Here is a 17,245-nt window from a genome sequence, read left to right on the forward strand (position 1 = left end):
ACAAGACGAAACCAAAGAGGGAGACAAACCATAAGAGACTCTTAATCTCAGGAAACAAAGTGAGGGTTGCTGGAGTGGAGGGGGGTGAGAGGGATGGGGTGGCTCGGTGATGAACACTGGGGAGGGTATGTGCAATGGTGAGTGTTGTGAATTGTGTTAAGACTGATGAATCACAGATCTGTACCCCTGAAACAAATAATACATTATACGTTAATTTAAAAAAAAAAAAGGTTGACTAGCCCGCAATTGAAAAAAAAATAAAGAGAAAAAACATCAATTCAAGCCATGAAATGCATTCACAGACACAATCTTTACATAACAAATACAATTTCAATCAATATCCTGTATTATTCCTTGAGCAAATCTTTATTTATATATTATATGTAAAGTGCAAATATCATAATTATAAGCACAGAAAATGGTAATCAACATGGGGCATAATCAACTTGGTTGTATTGGGTTACTGAATTTCAGAAACACTACCATTATATATAGAAATAATAAATGTGAATTTGTTGTATCATTACAATTTTATACATCTGATGCATAGGTTATGTTAACAGGTATGGACTCTTGTTTAATAAAACAAAAGGACAAAGGAAACCAAATAATCTGGTAAGTAATGTGTACATTTCCCCCATTCAAATCTTTATCCAATCAATGTAGTAACTATTTTTCTGTTATTTTTCAGGTAAACAAAACAACCAAAAAAATAAAATAAAACAACACAGAACAAAACAATGGAAACTGACAAATCCTTGTTGCCTACAATTTCAAGGAACTAGGCAAGAAAGGGATCAAACTTCCACACCAGTTCTTTGGAATCATTTTCCTGACCTCCTTAAGTTGATCTGTACTGCCCCACGATGCTGAACGCTTGTGAGACCCTTTCTTCTTTTCAGAGTATTCTTCGGCCCATGCACTCTCTGTCTATAATGGGAAAAAGAGGGAAGGGGTAGGTTAATTGCAACAAGATGGATAGACCTTGATGGCATTATGCTCAAATAAGTCAGGCAGAGAAAGACAAATACCATATGATCTCACATGTGGAATCTAAAAAACAAACTCAGAGAAAAAGAAATCAGATTTGTGCTTATCAGAGGCACCAGAGGTGGAGCTGGATGAAGGTGGTCTAAAGGTACAAACTTCCAGTTATAAGATAAATAAGTACTGGGGATGTAATGTATAATATGATGACTATACTTAATACTGCTGGTATAGTATATTTGAAAACTGTTAAAGAGTAGATCCTAAAAGTTCTCATCACAAGAAAAAAAATTTTTAACTATATAAGGTAATGGATGTTAACTAAACTCACTGTGATAATCATTTCATAATATATGTATTCCAAGTCACATTGTACAAAAACTTATACAGTGCTGTATATGTCAATTTTATCTCAATAAATCTGAAAAAGTTTCATTTCTAAAAAAAGTATGCACTTTTCTATTATACAATACATTCCCATTAAAGAAAATTTAGTACTAGAATATTTAAAAAAACACAATGACCCAAAATTCTTCCAGCACGTTACTTTAATTATAATATTTTAGTATATTTCCTTCATTTCTATTGATAAATTCTTAGTTATTACTTTTACATAATTATAAGTACAGCATTTATTGAACAAATGTATACTAATAATAACTAACATTCCTGGGGCGCCTGGGTGGCTCAGTCGTTAAGCGTCTGCCTTCGGCTCAGGTCACGATCCCAGGTCCTGGAATCGAGCCCCGCACTGGGCTCCCTGCTTGGCGGGAAGCTGGCTTCTCCCTCTCCCACCCCTGCTGCTTGTGTTCCTTCTCTCTCTGTGTCTCTCTCTGTCAAATAAATAAATAAAATCTTTAAAAAAAAAAAAAAAAAAACTAACATTCCTGTGATCTTATTATGTGCTAGGCACTTTGCTTTATGGGGGTACAGTGAAAGGTCTTCACTGTATTATCTGATTGAATACATACGAGAAGCTCTACAAGTTCTGCAGATAAGGAAGCTTGATAAGTTGCCTAATGTCTCACAGCTAAGAAGTGGCAAAGCCAAGATAAAAACCTAAGACTCTGAAGTTCATAATCTTAACCTCTATACTATGTCTAGTCTTGATTTAGATATCTGCAAAACATAGCCTCAAAAATGGCAAATTCTTAGTGATTATACAAAATCCAGAATTTAAAGACACTGTATTAGGGAAAAAAAAGTACAAATGAGTTCTTAGTATGTGAAAATATGCCCAATCTCACCCGTTAGAGAAATCTAAGTTAAAACTTCACTGAGACTGGGCAATTTGATATCATACTCTTTCCTATATTTCTGGTGAAGTGTAAATTAAATTAGTACAGCCTTTATGGAAGGGGACTAAGCAATTGCTGTCAAAGTTACAAATGCACATACTGTTTCACTCACCTTCTTTTGTAATTTATCATGCAGATGTACAAAATATATATCTTTATGCACAATACAGCATATTATTCCCGGTAGCACTATTTTTACAAGTAAAAGATTAGAACAATGTAAAGAAAGGATTTGTTAAATAATGGTGTGTCTTTACAACAGAATACTTATTCTGCTATAAAAAATGAGTAAGGAAATTCACAATAATCTCTGTGAGATTAAGTGAAAAACTCAAGGTTCACTACAGTATGTATAGCAACTTCCTTTAACCAGTGCCACTAGAAAGAATATACACATATGTAAAGTATCTCTGGAAGAATATACATGGTAACAAAAGAAACATAACAGTGGCTGCCTCATGGGAGGAAGATCCTTCCTTCACTGTATATACTTCTGTACCTCTTAAATTTTGTACTATAAGAATGAAAGTATAGCCTATTCAAAAAAATACCTCTCTATATACGGACGGGGGGGGCAGGACTTTTAAGGGAGAATCTTTCATATGGATGGAGTAATGTCCGTAAGTAAAAAACAAGATTGTAGAATATATACACATCACATATATAATATTCCTGCCAAAAATGTAATAACTTGAATCTAATTGTGAAAAAACAGAGTCAAGTTGACAATACTCAACAAAAATACTGGCTTATACTCTTAAAAAATTTCAAGGTCAGGAAAGACAAAGAAAAGCTAAGGAACTGTTTCAGATTAAAGGATACTAAAAAAAAAAATAACATCTAAACGCCATGTCTGCTTCTTGACTAGATCCTGGCTTACAGGAGAAATTACTAAGAGAACATTATTGAGGAAACTTAAAAGCACTGTATCAATGTTAAATCTCCTGGATTTGGTAATCACTTTGGTAATTTTTATTTAAGTCCTTGTTCATATACACGTTTAAGTATTTGAAAAGAGTCAGAATGTCTGCAACTTACTAATGATTAGTAAATAGTAACAATAGCAATTATATCTGCACCAAAAAATAAAGAAAAAACATAAAAATGTTTATTGGTGAATATAGGTGAAGACTCTACTGGTGTTTAATCTGTTCTTACAATTTTTCTCTAAGTAAGACTTTTTCCAAATAAAAAGATTTTTTAAATTAGGGAAATCTAAATATATTAAGTATAAAATTTAACTCAAGGAAAAGCAAAGGAATACAAAAGTTTCCTATAGATTTGTTAAGAACAAATTAAAGATAATGAGAACAAGAGTATTGATTAAGAAAAATAAAAGTAAGCATGAAGAGCAACAGACAGCTTTGCTAATTTCAGTTATAAGATATTCAAACAGGAAAAAATACTTACCAAAAGTCACTAATTTTACTTAAACTCCTAACTCAAAAGACAACTGCTTTCTTTGTTCCACTTAGATGTTAATAAAAAGTAAAACTGAGTTTTAATTAAGTACATTTCAACTTTGTTCAGTCTTGCACTGTATACCAGAAAACTATTAAGCCTCTACTGCCAATGCGTCAGGCACTGGACTAGGTACTAGGGTTAAGGAAGAAACACACTTCTTATTCTCAAAAGGTTTTTTCTAGGAGAGAAAGGACAAATAGCCAATTATGGTACCATGTGATGAAGAGGTCCCCCCAAGAAAGGCATCTAACCCAGAACCAGAAAGACAGGGAAGGAGGTAGGCAAGATTTTATGGGATGGGGGGAGGCTGCTACGAGCATTAGAGTATAAGTTATCCAAGCAAATGGTGGGAAGGCATTCCAAATAAAATAGAAAACGTGAGAAGCATCAGTGAAGAGAGTACAGGGCACTGCAAGTTCATTATTGAGAGTAGGGGTGTTTTTTCTAAATTATTTTTAGTAGGTAAAAAAATATATATATGATTTACACAGTCAAGAAACTGTATTTGTTTTAAAGGATTCCATGATATAACCTTATTTTATAGCCCAGCCTGTTTAAAAAACATATAGAGTCGCTGGCCTAAAGAAATCTGATCTAAAATGTAAAAAAAGGACAGGAACACCAGTCAAGTGGTAAAATATCTAGAAATCTAGATTATTTCAGAATCCTAGGCTTAACCAAGAAAGGCAAAGCTACTGAGAAGCCAACCAAAGAGCTTATAAAGAGGTCATTAGATTTAGGTCTGGGGAAAAAAAAAAAAAAAAAAAGATTTTAACACTTTCCTTCCCTCTTAATATTACCAATTTTAACCAGTGGACCAAGGTTTTATACAAAATAGCAAGAGTTACTCAAAGAGTAATTTTTAAAAAATTTTTTTAAAGATTTTATTTATCTGACAGAGCAAGAGGACATAAGCAGGGAGAGCAGCAGAGGGAGAGGGAGAAGCAGGCTCTCCACTGAGCAGGGAGCCCAATACGGGACTTGATTCCAGGGCACCCTGCGATCATGACCTGAGCCGAAGGCAGACGCTTAACGACTGAGCCACCCAGGTGCCCCTCAAAAAGTAATTTTTTTAAAAAAGCTGATCCACCTCTTCAGTACTTTCATTTCATAACACTAAGACACATTGTAGTGTTGCTTATATCAAATATATAAAAGTTATTTTTTTGCTATAAATTCCAGATCATTCTTTCAAAAAAAAAAACCACCTCTAAACAAGGTTATAGACTCATAAACAGCTATCTTCAGTAATTCAACATTATTTTAGTCTCTAATTTACTAAGTATTTAATTTTATTAGGTTTTTTAAAAATAGATTTTATTTATGCATTTGACAGAGAGAGAGAGCATAGGCAAGGAGAAGGGCAGGCAGAGGGAGAGGGAGAAGCAGGCTCCCCATTAAGCAGGGAGCCGGATGTGGGGCTTGATCCCAGGACCCTGGGATCCTGACCTGAGCTGAAGGCAGACGTTTAACCGATGGAGCCACCCAGAAGCCCCTAATTTTATTAGGTTTTAGTAACAGACCATCTTATAGTTTCTGAACTTGGATTACAATTTCAAGCCAGTGCATAAAATAGTAAGCTCTTAATCAAAATCAACCCCTGAAGAGGGAAAATAGTCTCTGAAGTGTAGGAGTTCCAAGAGAAAATAACGTAAGATTTTTAAAAGCAAAAGATGACTGGTTTATGTAATTAAAAAAAACAAAAGAAATAATAAAGAAAACCAGACCCCAATCACATGAGTCATAAATTCACATACTCATACATGCCACCAGTAAGGTAAAGAAGCCTAGGTGGTTAGGAAAGTTGGGAAGAGAATACGTTTTGAGTCAAAAGAATGTCAAATAATCCAACCACACATACACATTTCATTTTATCCCTCACACAAATTGGTACAGTCAGAAAATTCAAAAGGCATCCCTTACTAATTAAGTGAATTAAATTAATAGAACTGCAACATAGATAATGCTGGGAATATAAGTTAGTCTAAATTGGGAGGGCAAACTGATAAATGGTCAGTTTTTAAAGGAATCTTTAAAAGAACATGGGAGGTGGGGGGACAGGAGGCAGAGGTTGGGGACAATGTAGTATTAAGAAGTGTACCAAACTCTAAAGCAGAAATGGTAGACCAGCCCCGCTCCACTGGCAATGGCAAGCTAAAGCACTGCGCTAGAGAGACTCTCAGGCCATCTGAGTTCACAGGGAATGAGCAATGTCTGCCAAAGATACAGAAAAAAAGAAATGATGCCATATTTTTGCTATCTTTGTGTCAAGTAATTAGGATGACAAATAATCATGTATAAAATTTTAATCATCCACTCATCCTCATGACCAAAGCAAATAATGGCGTGGGGGGAGGGGAGGAGGGGAGATTAACATCTTTAAAAAACCTGCTGCCATATTCCTAAACTTTTTTGATGCTACCTTTCTCTGTATTTTCCAGAACCTCTTCTTTCCATTCCCACTCATCCCTGAGATACTTAGACCTTAGACTCAAACATAATTTTTTTTTTTTTTTAATGAAGAACCAGGGCTCAGAGTGGTGACATGATATGTTTTGTCAAAAGTCTAGGAGGAACTTCCTGGAAGCACCCATCTATAATATAAAATAAATTACTTCCATCATACTTACTGCTCTAGCGCTATATGGACCGGCTGATAAAAGAGCCCAGGGCCTCTCAACTAGGGCAAAATAGCCAATCAGGAATCGTTAGCCCGAACCTTTTTCAACATAATGCTCCAGGAAGCTAACAGCAATTGACAAACTGCCTAAGACAGAAAACCGACATGCCATCCTTGTTCTGACAATAATCAAAGGTAGTAATTTTAATGGCAAGTATTTACTAAATCCTTACTATGTGCCAGACACTGTTCTAAGTGTTTTACACATATTTCCTTGTTTAATCCTCATAATAATCTTAAAATATAGGTACTATTCTTTTCCCATTTTACAAAGAGGAAGCAAAGGCACAAAAGTGACTGAACTCCAAAGAAGATACACAAAAAGCACATGAAAAGATGCTCAAGATCATTAGTCATTAGGAAAATATAAATAAAACCCATAAGATACAATTTCATACCTATTAGGATAGCTATACTGAAGAAAAAAACAGGAAAATAGGTTTTGGTGAGGATATGGAGAAACTGGAGCCCCTTCACATTGCTGGAGGGAATATAAACTGGTGCAGCTGCTGTGGAAAACAGTTTGGCAGTTCCCCTAAAAGCTAAATATATGACTCAGCAATTTCACTCCTACATATGTACCAAAAGGAACTGAAAGCAGAGATTCAAACAGATACCTATAAAGCAAGGTTCATTTCAGCATTGTTCACAATAGCCAAAATATGTAAAAAACCCAAATGTCCACAAATAGATAAATGGATAAACGGATAAATGGAGAACCCATACAATGGAATATTATTCAGCCATGAAAAAGAAATGGTTCAACATGGATAAATCTTGAAAACATAATGCTAAGCAAAATGAGTCAGATATAAAATTACAAATATTATATGCTTCTACTTATATGAAATATCTAGAACAGGCAAATTCACAGAAACAGAAAGTTGAATAGTGGTTACAGATGCTGGAGAAAGAGGAGTTACAGAGTTCTTGTTTGGGGTGATGAGAAGTTTTGGAAACATAACAGCAATGGCTGCACAATGTTGTGAATGTAATTAATGCTACTTAATTGTATACTTAAAAATTGCAAATTTTATGTTAAATTCATTTTACCAAATTTTAAAAACCTGATTTAAGGGGCGCCTGGAATGGCTCAGTCAGTTAAGCGTCCAACTCTTGGTTTCGGCTCAGGTCATGCTCTCCGGGTCATGAGACTGAGATCAAGCCCCCCATCAGGCTCCATGCTCAGCATGGAATCTGCTTGGGACTCTCTCTCTTCCTCTCCTTCTGCCCCTCCCCCCTGCTCATGCTCTCTACCTCTCTTAAAAAAAAAAAAATCTTTAAAAAGCTGACTTAATTAACTAGCATACATATATTAGGGAATCCAACATCTACCAATAGAGAATTTGAGAACTTATGTAAATGAAAGATTAGAGTGCCCAGCTATTGCTGCATTATACCTTAGGAGATTCTTTTTTTTTTTTTTAAAGATTTTATTTATTTATTTGAGACAGAGAATGAGAGACAGAGAGCATGAGAGGGAGGAGGGTCAGAGGGAGAAGCAGACTCCCTGCCGAGCAGGGAGCCTGATGCGGGACTCGATCCCGGGACTCCAGGATCATGACCTGAGCTGAAGGCAGTCGCTTAACCAACTGAGCCACCCAGGCGCCCACCTTAGGAGATTCTAATGTGAACTTTACAAGCAAGATTAACAGTATGATAATTATAAGTTTTCTTTATATTTGTACCCTTAACATTCCCAATTTGGGGGCCATTTAGAAAAAGGTGAAGAGACTACTCTTTATACTTTAATTCAATGTAGTCAGAGTTAGGTGGGCTCCCAGTGGCTTCTAAGATTGTTTATTCTTACTGTTAAGACAAAGTATCTGAACCCACTGAACCTGAAACTGCAGAGGAGATAACAAGGGTTGCAGAAATGTTCAAGGAAATATACCCAGAGTAATTTAAACATGGCATGTGGATTAAGCAGAAAGCAAGTAGGAACTACTCATTTTCCATACTATATGCCCTAATTTCAGCAAACTTACAGATTTTGAATAAATGGAGAATCTTCTATAACTCTTTGGTTAAAGTCAGTTTCTCACAATATTTGTAAATTTGAGGAGCACAGGCTCTGTTTTCATTTCTGTATTTGCCACTGGAATATAAACCTCAAGGTAATCTCATATCCCAAGCATCTACCCTAACAGTGGGACTCAGTTTCAAGAATATCAGACCACAAAACAAACTAAGCCCAACAAGAATACGTGGAATTTTGGAAACCCAAATACAAATCCAAAAACCACTACAAAGTGTGTTTACTTGGTTCTATAAAAGGACATTCTCTTCATAAAGTGCTGGGATCAAACTACCATCAGTGATGTAAATTTGAAGTCTAAATCGAGATATACCTTAACTGATTTTCAATAGTCAGTATAAAGAATCTTTTAACTCTTTAACTGATTTTCATTCTTCACTAGCAATAAAGCTTTAACTATTCTGCTCATTCATCCCTTTGCAAACAATCCTTGAGTGTTTACTCTCTCAGGTACAGTACTAAATCCTGGAGATGAAAATACAGAAATGGATGAGCTAGGCCATGGGCTCAACATCTAGTAAGTATGAGAAATATTAAATAAATGATTAGACAAATATTTAATTAACTTTAATTATAGTAAGCGTAATGAAAGAAACTAAACCATAAGTGCTATGAAAGTCAACACCTGGCTTCATGATCTTGGACCTCAGCTTCCTCATTTGTAAAATCAGGAAGTAGATCTAAATGATCTCCTAAGAACCTTTTCTTCATTTATTTTTAGTAATCTCTATACCCAGCGTGGGGCTTTAACTCACAACCCTAAAGATCAAGAGTTGCATGCTCTTCCAGCTAAGCCAGCCAGGTGCCCCTCTTAAGATCCTTTTAATGAAAAAATTTCAGAAATCTAAAAGTATAAAATTTTGCTTCCAGGGTCTCTTTGTCAGGATATTTACTATCTGCAACATAATATAATCCCTATCTCCCAACATGTGACGATTTTTGGCACAAAAATATAAGGTTAGATGGAAAGTAAAGTAATCCTTACTGTTACAAATTCAATATATTAAATCTATTCTGATGTTCTAAACTAACAATAAAGAGGAAGTGGGGAGAAAAAGTGTATCCATAAATTATCCTTATGTATTGGAATTACTTTGGGAACTGTTTAAAATGTACATTCCCAAGCCTCAACCAAAGCCTACTACAGAGTATCTGGAGGTCAGGCCTGGGAATCTGCACTTTTGATAAGCTTCTCAGGTAATTCTAATACACACTAATGTTTTAAGAATTTGAGCACAGCATAAAACAAATAATGTTATGAGAAACGGTTTCAGAGTAAAACACTTCAGGATAAGAATTTTAATACACCTACCTGTGTAGCCTTGTCCCTCATGCAGGGAGCAGCTTGCCCCTGACTATCACGAGGCCAGTGTCCTGCAAGGTATGGGGCAGCAAGTGTATCCAGAGAGGAAGTCCGGCGGATAATACTAGAGGGGCTCGAAGATGGTGGTCGTGTTTTGTCACCTAGATTTAAAACAAATACATGTATTTTTAAAACAGATTAGGAAGGAAACAAAGTAGAAACTAAGTTTTAAACAATGTGGAAATAACTTAAATAGAAAAAACAAGTGAATAAGCTACTGATTCACACAAACTTGGATGAATCTCCAAGGAATTATACTGAGTGAAAAAGTTAATCTCAAATGGCTACATACTGTAGGATTTCCTTTATATAACATTCCTGAAATGAAAGAAAATTTTAGTAATGGAGGAAAGATTAGTAGCTGCCAGAAGTTAGAGCTAGGAGAGGGAAAATGAAGTGGCAGAAGAGAAGCAGGCATTATAACAGGGCAACAAGAGAGACCCTTGTGATAAGGAGCTATTCAGCTTGACTGCGGTGATAGATATACAAACATAAAAAGGAGATTAAACAGTACAGAATTATATACATGCACAAATGAGTTCAAATAAAACTGGAAAAATCTGAATTAAGAGCAAATCATACAACATCCATATCCTGGTTATAATATTGTACTACAGTTCTACAAAACGTTATTGAGGGAGACGGGGGCAAAGTATACAAGACTTATATTATTTGTTACAACTGTAATCATCTCTACAGAAAAACAGAAAATAAGACAAATGTATATCTACCCATTTTAAAAATGTTCATCTTGGTTTTAAGATTAAATAGGTATAACACACAAAATACTTATCATTACACCACCTATACTCAAAATGATATAAGGCAGTTAAGACAAAGTTACAGGAAAATTCCATTTTAATCAGCTCTATATGACACATATCTCAGGGAGATTTTGTTACAGTAAACCAGGCTACAGGAGCTATTGTTGAAGCCACATAATGCAAAAGTCTTTTCCACTGCAAGCTACAGGTTATGTATTTAGATGTAAGCAAAACATAAAAACTAAAAAAATTAGAGGTAATGGGAAGTGAGAGGTGACATAGGAAAAACACCTTTATATCTTTTTTTTTTTTAATGGGGGAAGGAAATAGGCTTAGCTAATTCATGCTTTAAAAGGAAAGAAAGCGAAAGAAAAAGAAAGCAAGCAAGGAAGCAAGCAAGCAGGCAAGGAGGAAAAGAAAAGTTTTAAAAATAATAAACATAGAAAGAAAAGACTTGAGAAATATTAAATATAAATATATGCGTAAGTAGGACTGTATTATAATGGTATCATTCTAGTTCTATATAACAAATACTTTGCTCTTAAGCTCACATATGAAAACACTTTGAGATACCCCCCATTTGTATTACATTATGTCTTAATAAGAGTCTTGCATAGTTACAAGTATAAAAGTTCAGTTGCTGGTGACCCATATAACAAAAGATTCAATTCCACTAACATAATAGTTACAGCAGCTGTGTTGCTGATAATCATAAAGCTGCTTCAGATATGCCTCAGATACATAATTTGCTTTCAAAACGGCACAATTATTTCACTAAAACAATGCCTAATTGTTGCAAATGCTAACCATCTCTGTGTAGTCTTCCTTTTATAATAAGCAGAAAATAGAGTATATATCCACAAGTTCAAGAAAGCATGTTCTCACATTATGACAAGTGAAAAGCAATAAATGTACATGTTCACAATTTTCCTTTAACTAAAAAATTAATCTCTATTGGGACAGTCATAAGAAGATTGTTCTCAGCTAGGAAAAAAAAAAAAGACACATATACTCGGTAAACTGGGGTATATTCATCAAAACGAAATTGCCAGAAGCTGTCTGGTACTTTTTTCCCTACTGTGATGCTGCTTTAGTCACCCACCAGTACACTAATCAAACAGTCCTTACTAATGGGTCTGATTCCATTTTGAAGACTTTTAATTATCCAAGAGTTGACTTTTCAACTAGGCCTCCTAAGATTATTAAATTTTCTGTAATGAAATGGGAGAATAGAAAATTACACATGGTCACATGTAAAAATACGAAACATTTTCTCTTTAGAACTCCCTTCCTGTAACCCATTCATTTTGAACATTTATTAAAGGTCTGTGAGCCAGTGCAAAGCCCTAGAAATTAAAAAGACTAAGTTACAGTCTCCTGTAAAGAGCACAGTCTACATTTCCATTTCAATCCAAGTTCCCAAAATTGACAGGATTTGGTGCCTAATTATGAGGGAGTTTAAGGGATGGGAGGGAGCCTCAAGAGTCAAAGATGACTCAAAGATTCCCATCCTACCTGAACAAAGGCTGTATTTATAAGAAGTCCAGAGAAAGAACCTCTTTGACAGCTGACAAGACCCTTCTTGATCGGGCTTCCCCAGCCTCACTCCATTGCCTGCACCACCTCAATCCCTACCTGCTGAATGACCTGCAGTTCCCAACAAATGCCATGCCCTTGCATGCCTCCACGCCTTTGTCTCCACTTAGATTTCCCTAGATATCCCTTTCTTTGGTTTGGCTAATTCATGTTTAACCTTTCAAAACTTCAGCTGTCTAAACTGAAATTCAAAATTCAGTTCAGATATTTCCTCTGGAAAATCTTCCTTGAACAGCTACCCAAGCCCAAGAAACACATCAACTTCTAAGTCAAAAGTCCTACTGTGTGCTGCCATAGCATGGTTCACAGAAATAGTCCCTTGAATGCTCCACTAGAGAATAAAACTTTGGAGGGCAGGAATTCTACTTCCCCTCCATCCCAATGATTAAGACAGTACCTGATATACATGCAGAGAAGAGAATGACTTCTAATGTTACTATTCTTCATCAACAAGGGCAAGTGTGCACAATAAATTGTGATACTCTTATTAATCCAAAGTAAAGCAACAAAGTCAAATATTGCCTGGTATTAATTACATGTGGAATCTTAAAAAAAGTTAAACTCAGAAAACCGACTGCCAGGTCATGAGAAAATAGGGAGAGGTTGATGAAAGGGTACAAACTTCCAGCTATACAATAAATAAACAAGGTCTGAAGCTCTAACATGTAACATTGTGGCAGGGCTGATTAACACTGCATCGCACAATTAAAATCTGCTGAGTGCAGAACTTGAAGATAAATATGTAAGGTGATGGATGTGTGAATTAAACAGACTGGAGGAACCCTTTCACAATGTATGCGTTTATCAAATCACCGTGGTGTGCACTTTAAATATCTTACTACTTTGTCAATTATATGTCAATAAAGCTGAACAAAAAAAAAGTCAATCCAAACAACAAAACAAAGGTTTAAACTTGACTTTGTTTTTTAACAATCAAGTCTTTAAAGAAATTAACCACAGCAGGGTGTGGCACTAAAAAAAACCGGCAGTCAGCGCCTTGGGCTCTGGAGTTCAGAACTCCCCAGCTATCTGTGACCCGTTGTACTGGTTCCTGAGTGACTTCAATGACAATAGTAGAGCATCCCAAACCACAGCCCCTGGGTATTACATTAACAGGTTCTACAGACCTTGTTAGATTTAGGTATTTGCAGAACTTAATCAGGTACCACCTTAAAAGGCTGTATTCATATTTGTTCAGAAAGGGGAAAAAAAACTCTCCTTTTTCAAGTATAAAAATGATAAATACTCCTCATAAAGAAACCTAACAGTACAAATAAAAGCAACCCCAACAGGCGACCACTCAAGAGATAACCATTTTAATGAGTATTTATTTCAGAAATTTGTCTACCACTCACACACACAATTTTATATAAATGAGGCCCCATTAGGCGTGCTATTACTTATTGTTGAGAAATGAAACGGACTTGTTGAGGACCTATTTCCATTGCAATAAATATAAATCTACAGTACATTACCATTTTTAATACCTGTATAGGATCCTATTGGATGGATATACCTTGACTTAATCCCATAAACGATGGACATTTCCAGAGGCAGATATAGATCTTTTTACATTTAATTATCTTAGTGAAAAAATGTCTAGACATCAAAAATTACATATCCAAGGACATACATAGGTTAAAATTTTAAGCACTGCCACATTGCTTCCCACCAGAAAGCATTTTGCCCTCACAAGAATACTCATTTGCCCACATTCAGCAGTGTACTTTATCAATTTCTGTCAATCTAAAAAAAGATGAGGGGCGCCTGGGTGGCTCAGTCGTTGTGTCTGCCTTCAGCTCAGGTCATGGTCCCAGGGTCCTGGGATCGAGCCTAGCATCCTGCTCCCTGCTTGGCGGGAAGCCTGCTTCTCCCTCCCACTCCCCCTGCTTGTTTTCCCTCTCTCACTGTGTCTCTCTCTGTCAAATAAATAAAATCTTTTAAAAGAGATGAAAAATATCAAAAAGCATCACACGCTACAGAGAAGTCATTCATGAAAGAAAAAGTCAATCAATGTGGCAAACTTCACTATTGTCTTATTTTAAGAAATTTCCATAGCCACCCCAACCTTTAGCAACCACCACCCTGATCAGTCAGCAGCCATTAACATCAGGGCAAGATCCTCCACCAGCAAAAGATGACTCACTGAAAGCTCATGTGATGGTTAGCATTTTTCAATTAAGGTGTATACCTTAGCTTTTATATATACATATATATATATGATGCTATTGCACACTGAATAGGCTACAGTGTAGTGTAAACATAACCTTTATATGCACTGGGAAATTAAAACACTAATTTGACTCATTTTATTGCAACATTCACTTTATGGTGGTGGTCTGGAACCAAACCCGCAATATCTCCGAGGTATGCCTGTATTCCGGACACAAGTCCTTTCTATCAAATATATGTAGGTGAAAATTTTTGTCTAGTCTGAGGTGTGTCTTTTCATTTTCTTAGTGATGTTTTTTGAAAAGCAATTTTTAATTTCAATATAATAAATTTATCAACTACTTCTAACAGTTTTTTATCTCCTAAGAACTCTTTGCCTACTCTAAGATCAAGAAGATTTGCTCCTAAGTTGTCTTCTAGACATTTTTCAATTTTAGCTTTGACATTTATTTATTTTTTAAATTTTTCTTTTTTTTTTTAATAGATTTTATTTATTTATTTGACAGAGAGAGAGAGAGAGTGCACACAAGCAGGGAGAACAGCAGAGGGAGAGGGAAAAGCAGACTCTCTGCTGAGTAGGGAGCCTAACGCGGGGCTTGATCCCAGTACCCAGTGATCATGACCTGAGTTGAAGGCAGACATTTAACCGACTAAGCCACCCAGGGGCCCCAGCTTTGACACTTAGATCTTTGATCCACTTAGATTTCATTTTTGTGTATAGTCTGAGGAACAGAACAGATCAAGGATTATCCACACACACACACATTTGTTCCAGAACCATTTCTTGAAAATATACTTTCCCCACTGAACTTAGGAACATTTATTGAAACATGTGGGCTATTTCTGGATATTCTACTCTATTCCACTGAGCTATATCTCTGTCCACAGGCAGTATAGTGTAAGTTCTTCAACTTTAAATTGTTATTTTTCAATATTGTTTGTCTACTTGCATTTCAATATAAATTTCAGGTCTTTGCAATTTCATATAATTTTTAAATGTAATAGTAAAAAATCAAATTTTATGCATTTTTGTTTTTTCAAATTTTATGTACTGTTACTGTAAATTTTAAGATGAGACTAGGAGTCACAGGGGCTAAAATCCTTGATTTATTCCTGATCTTATGGGGGAAAAAAAATGTTAGCTGTAGACTTATGTGTGTGTGTTTTGTTTTTGTTTTTGTTTTTCTTGGTTTCTTTTATTATTGGCATCAGCTAGGACTATATGTAGTATTAGATGTCATGCAGTGATGGACAGAAGAGGAAAAGGATGAAAAAGAGGACAAAGGAGAAACAGGAGCAGCGGTGAAAATCTGTAATATAAGTTTTGGCATTTTTATATCCAACGCCCCCTCCCCCCAAAGTTCCAACCACACACACACACACACACATATATATATATATATAATAAAGCAGTCTTTCAGTAATAAAGTTCTCCTCTAGTCCTAGTTTCCTTAGAGTTTTTAACAAGAAGGGATGTTTAATTTTGTCAAATACAATTTTCTGCATAAGCTGAGATAATCATGATTTTCCTTCTTTGCTCTTAGAAAACAGGGTGAAATACAGTCGAGTCTCATTATTTGTAGTATTTACATTCTGTACAGTATCCAATGAACACTGAAATAGTGAACACTGAACCACCGTTCCTAGGGGAAATCCAAGGATAGACCCCAATGAGCCTCTGATCACAACATTTTCATCAACCAATTAATAAACAGCTTTGTTTTATGGATTTCTGTTTAAAGACACCTTATTTAATACATAGGACTGATTCATAAACATTGAAATCATGGCCAACACCACTATAACTCATGCTTAACAAAGTTTACTTAACACACATATTTTCTCCATAAAGCACATAACAACCTTCTTGTGTTTAGAAACACTAGACAGCACATCAGCACTTACTTGGAGACCATTTCAAAGAAAAAAATCAACAAAAAAGCAAAAAATGAGAAAAATATAAAACTAAATAGACTGTGAAAAGAATATTTGTTTACAATATGAGAACTGAAAGAAGGCTGAGGGCTTTGTTCTACCTTAGCTGGGAATATGTGCATCAGGTGACTCAAATTTTTCACTTATAGTCCAAAGTATCACAAGTATTGATTCTGGAGTTACAAATAAATTTTAGCTAGTGGGCAAATTTTCAAATATGGAACCTCCAGGTAGTAAGGATTCACTGTATATTGATTTTTTTTTTTTTTAACTATTAAACCAAACTTGCATACTTGGCATAAATTCCACTTAGTAGTCCCAATATATCATCATCATATTTATATTGTTGGATTTAACTTAATAATGATTTGTTAAGGAGTTTTGTGTATTTATGAAGGATATTGTTATGTAGTTTTCTTAAAATGGCTTTGATATTGGAGTTATACTACCTCATAAACTGAGATAGTGAAATATTTTCTATTTTCTGAAAGTACTTAGGGACAATTCATATTATTTATTTCTTAAAAGTTCTATAGAATTCACCTTTGAAGATATCTGGACAGTTTTCTTTATGAGGTTTAATTATGAACTCAATTTCTTTAGTTGATAATAGGGATAAAGGAATATTCAGATTTTCTATCTCTTCTTGTATCAGTTTTGGTAGTTTGTTGCTTATAAGGAATTTGTCTAAATTGCTGAATTTACTGGCATAAAGTCTACAATGATCCTTTATTATACTTTTATGTAGAATGTGTAGTAATACCCTCTCTTTCATTCCTGACATTGGTAATTTTGAATCTTTTTTCCCTTCATCAATCTAAAGGTTTATCATTTTTATCCTTTCAAAGAACCAGCTTTTTATTTCATGGATTTTTCTCTATTATTTTATCAATGTTCTAAGTCACCAATTTGTTTTATTTCCTTCCTTCTACTTTCTTTAATTTGCTT

The 17,245-nt window shown here is 35.2% G+C and overlaps 1 protein-coding gene and 1 long non-coding RNA gene across 5 annotated transcripts in view; one reads left to right on the forward strand and one right to left on the reverse strand.

Moving 5' to 3' along the window:
* Positions 1-17,245, forward strand: part of LOC145720742 (uncharacterized) — a 440,998-nt gene that overhangs the window by 114,887 nt on the left and 308,866 nt on the right. The window lies entirely within an intron of this gene.
* FAM117B (family with sequence similarity 117 member B) overlaps positions 1-17,245 on the reverse strand; it is a 77,287-nt gene that overhangs the window by 43,417 nt on the left and 16,625 nt on the right. For 3 of the 4 annotated variants that reach the window (XM_081815358.1, XM_081815356.1, XM_081815359.1), the window contains exons 2-3: positions 9,780-9,931; positions 838-930 (exon numbers count right to left, since the gene is read on the reverse strand). In XM_081815358.1, the coding sequence (XP_081671484.1) occupies positions 838-930; positions 9,780-9,931 (245 nt within the window). The remainder of the gene's footprint in view (positions 1-837; positions 931-9,779; positions 9,932-17,245) is intronic. The other variant, XM_081815357.1, reaches the window with a different exon arrangement.

This window comes from Leptonychotes weddellii, chromosome 3, assembly GCF_054177405.1.
Source record: "Leptonychotes weddellii isolate Sample4059 chromosome 3, ASM5417740v2, whole genome shotgun sequence".
In the NCBI taxonomy this organism is placed as follows: Eukaryota; Metazoa; Chordata; class Mammalia; order Carnivora; family Phocidae; genus Leptonychotes; species Leptonychotes weddellii.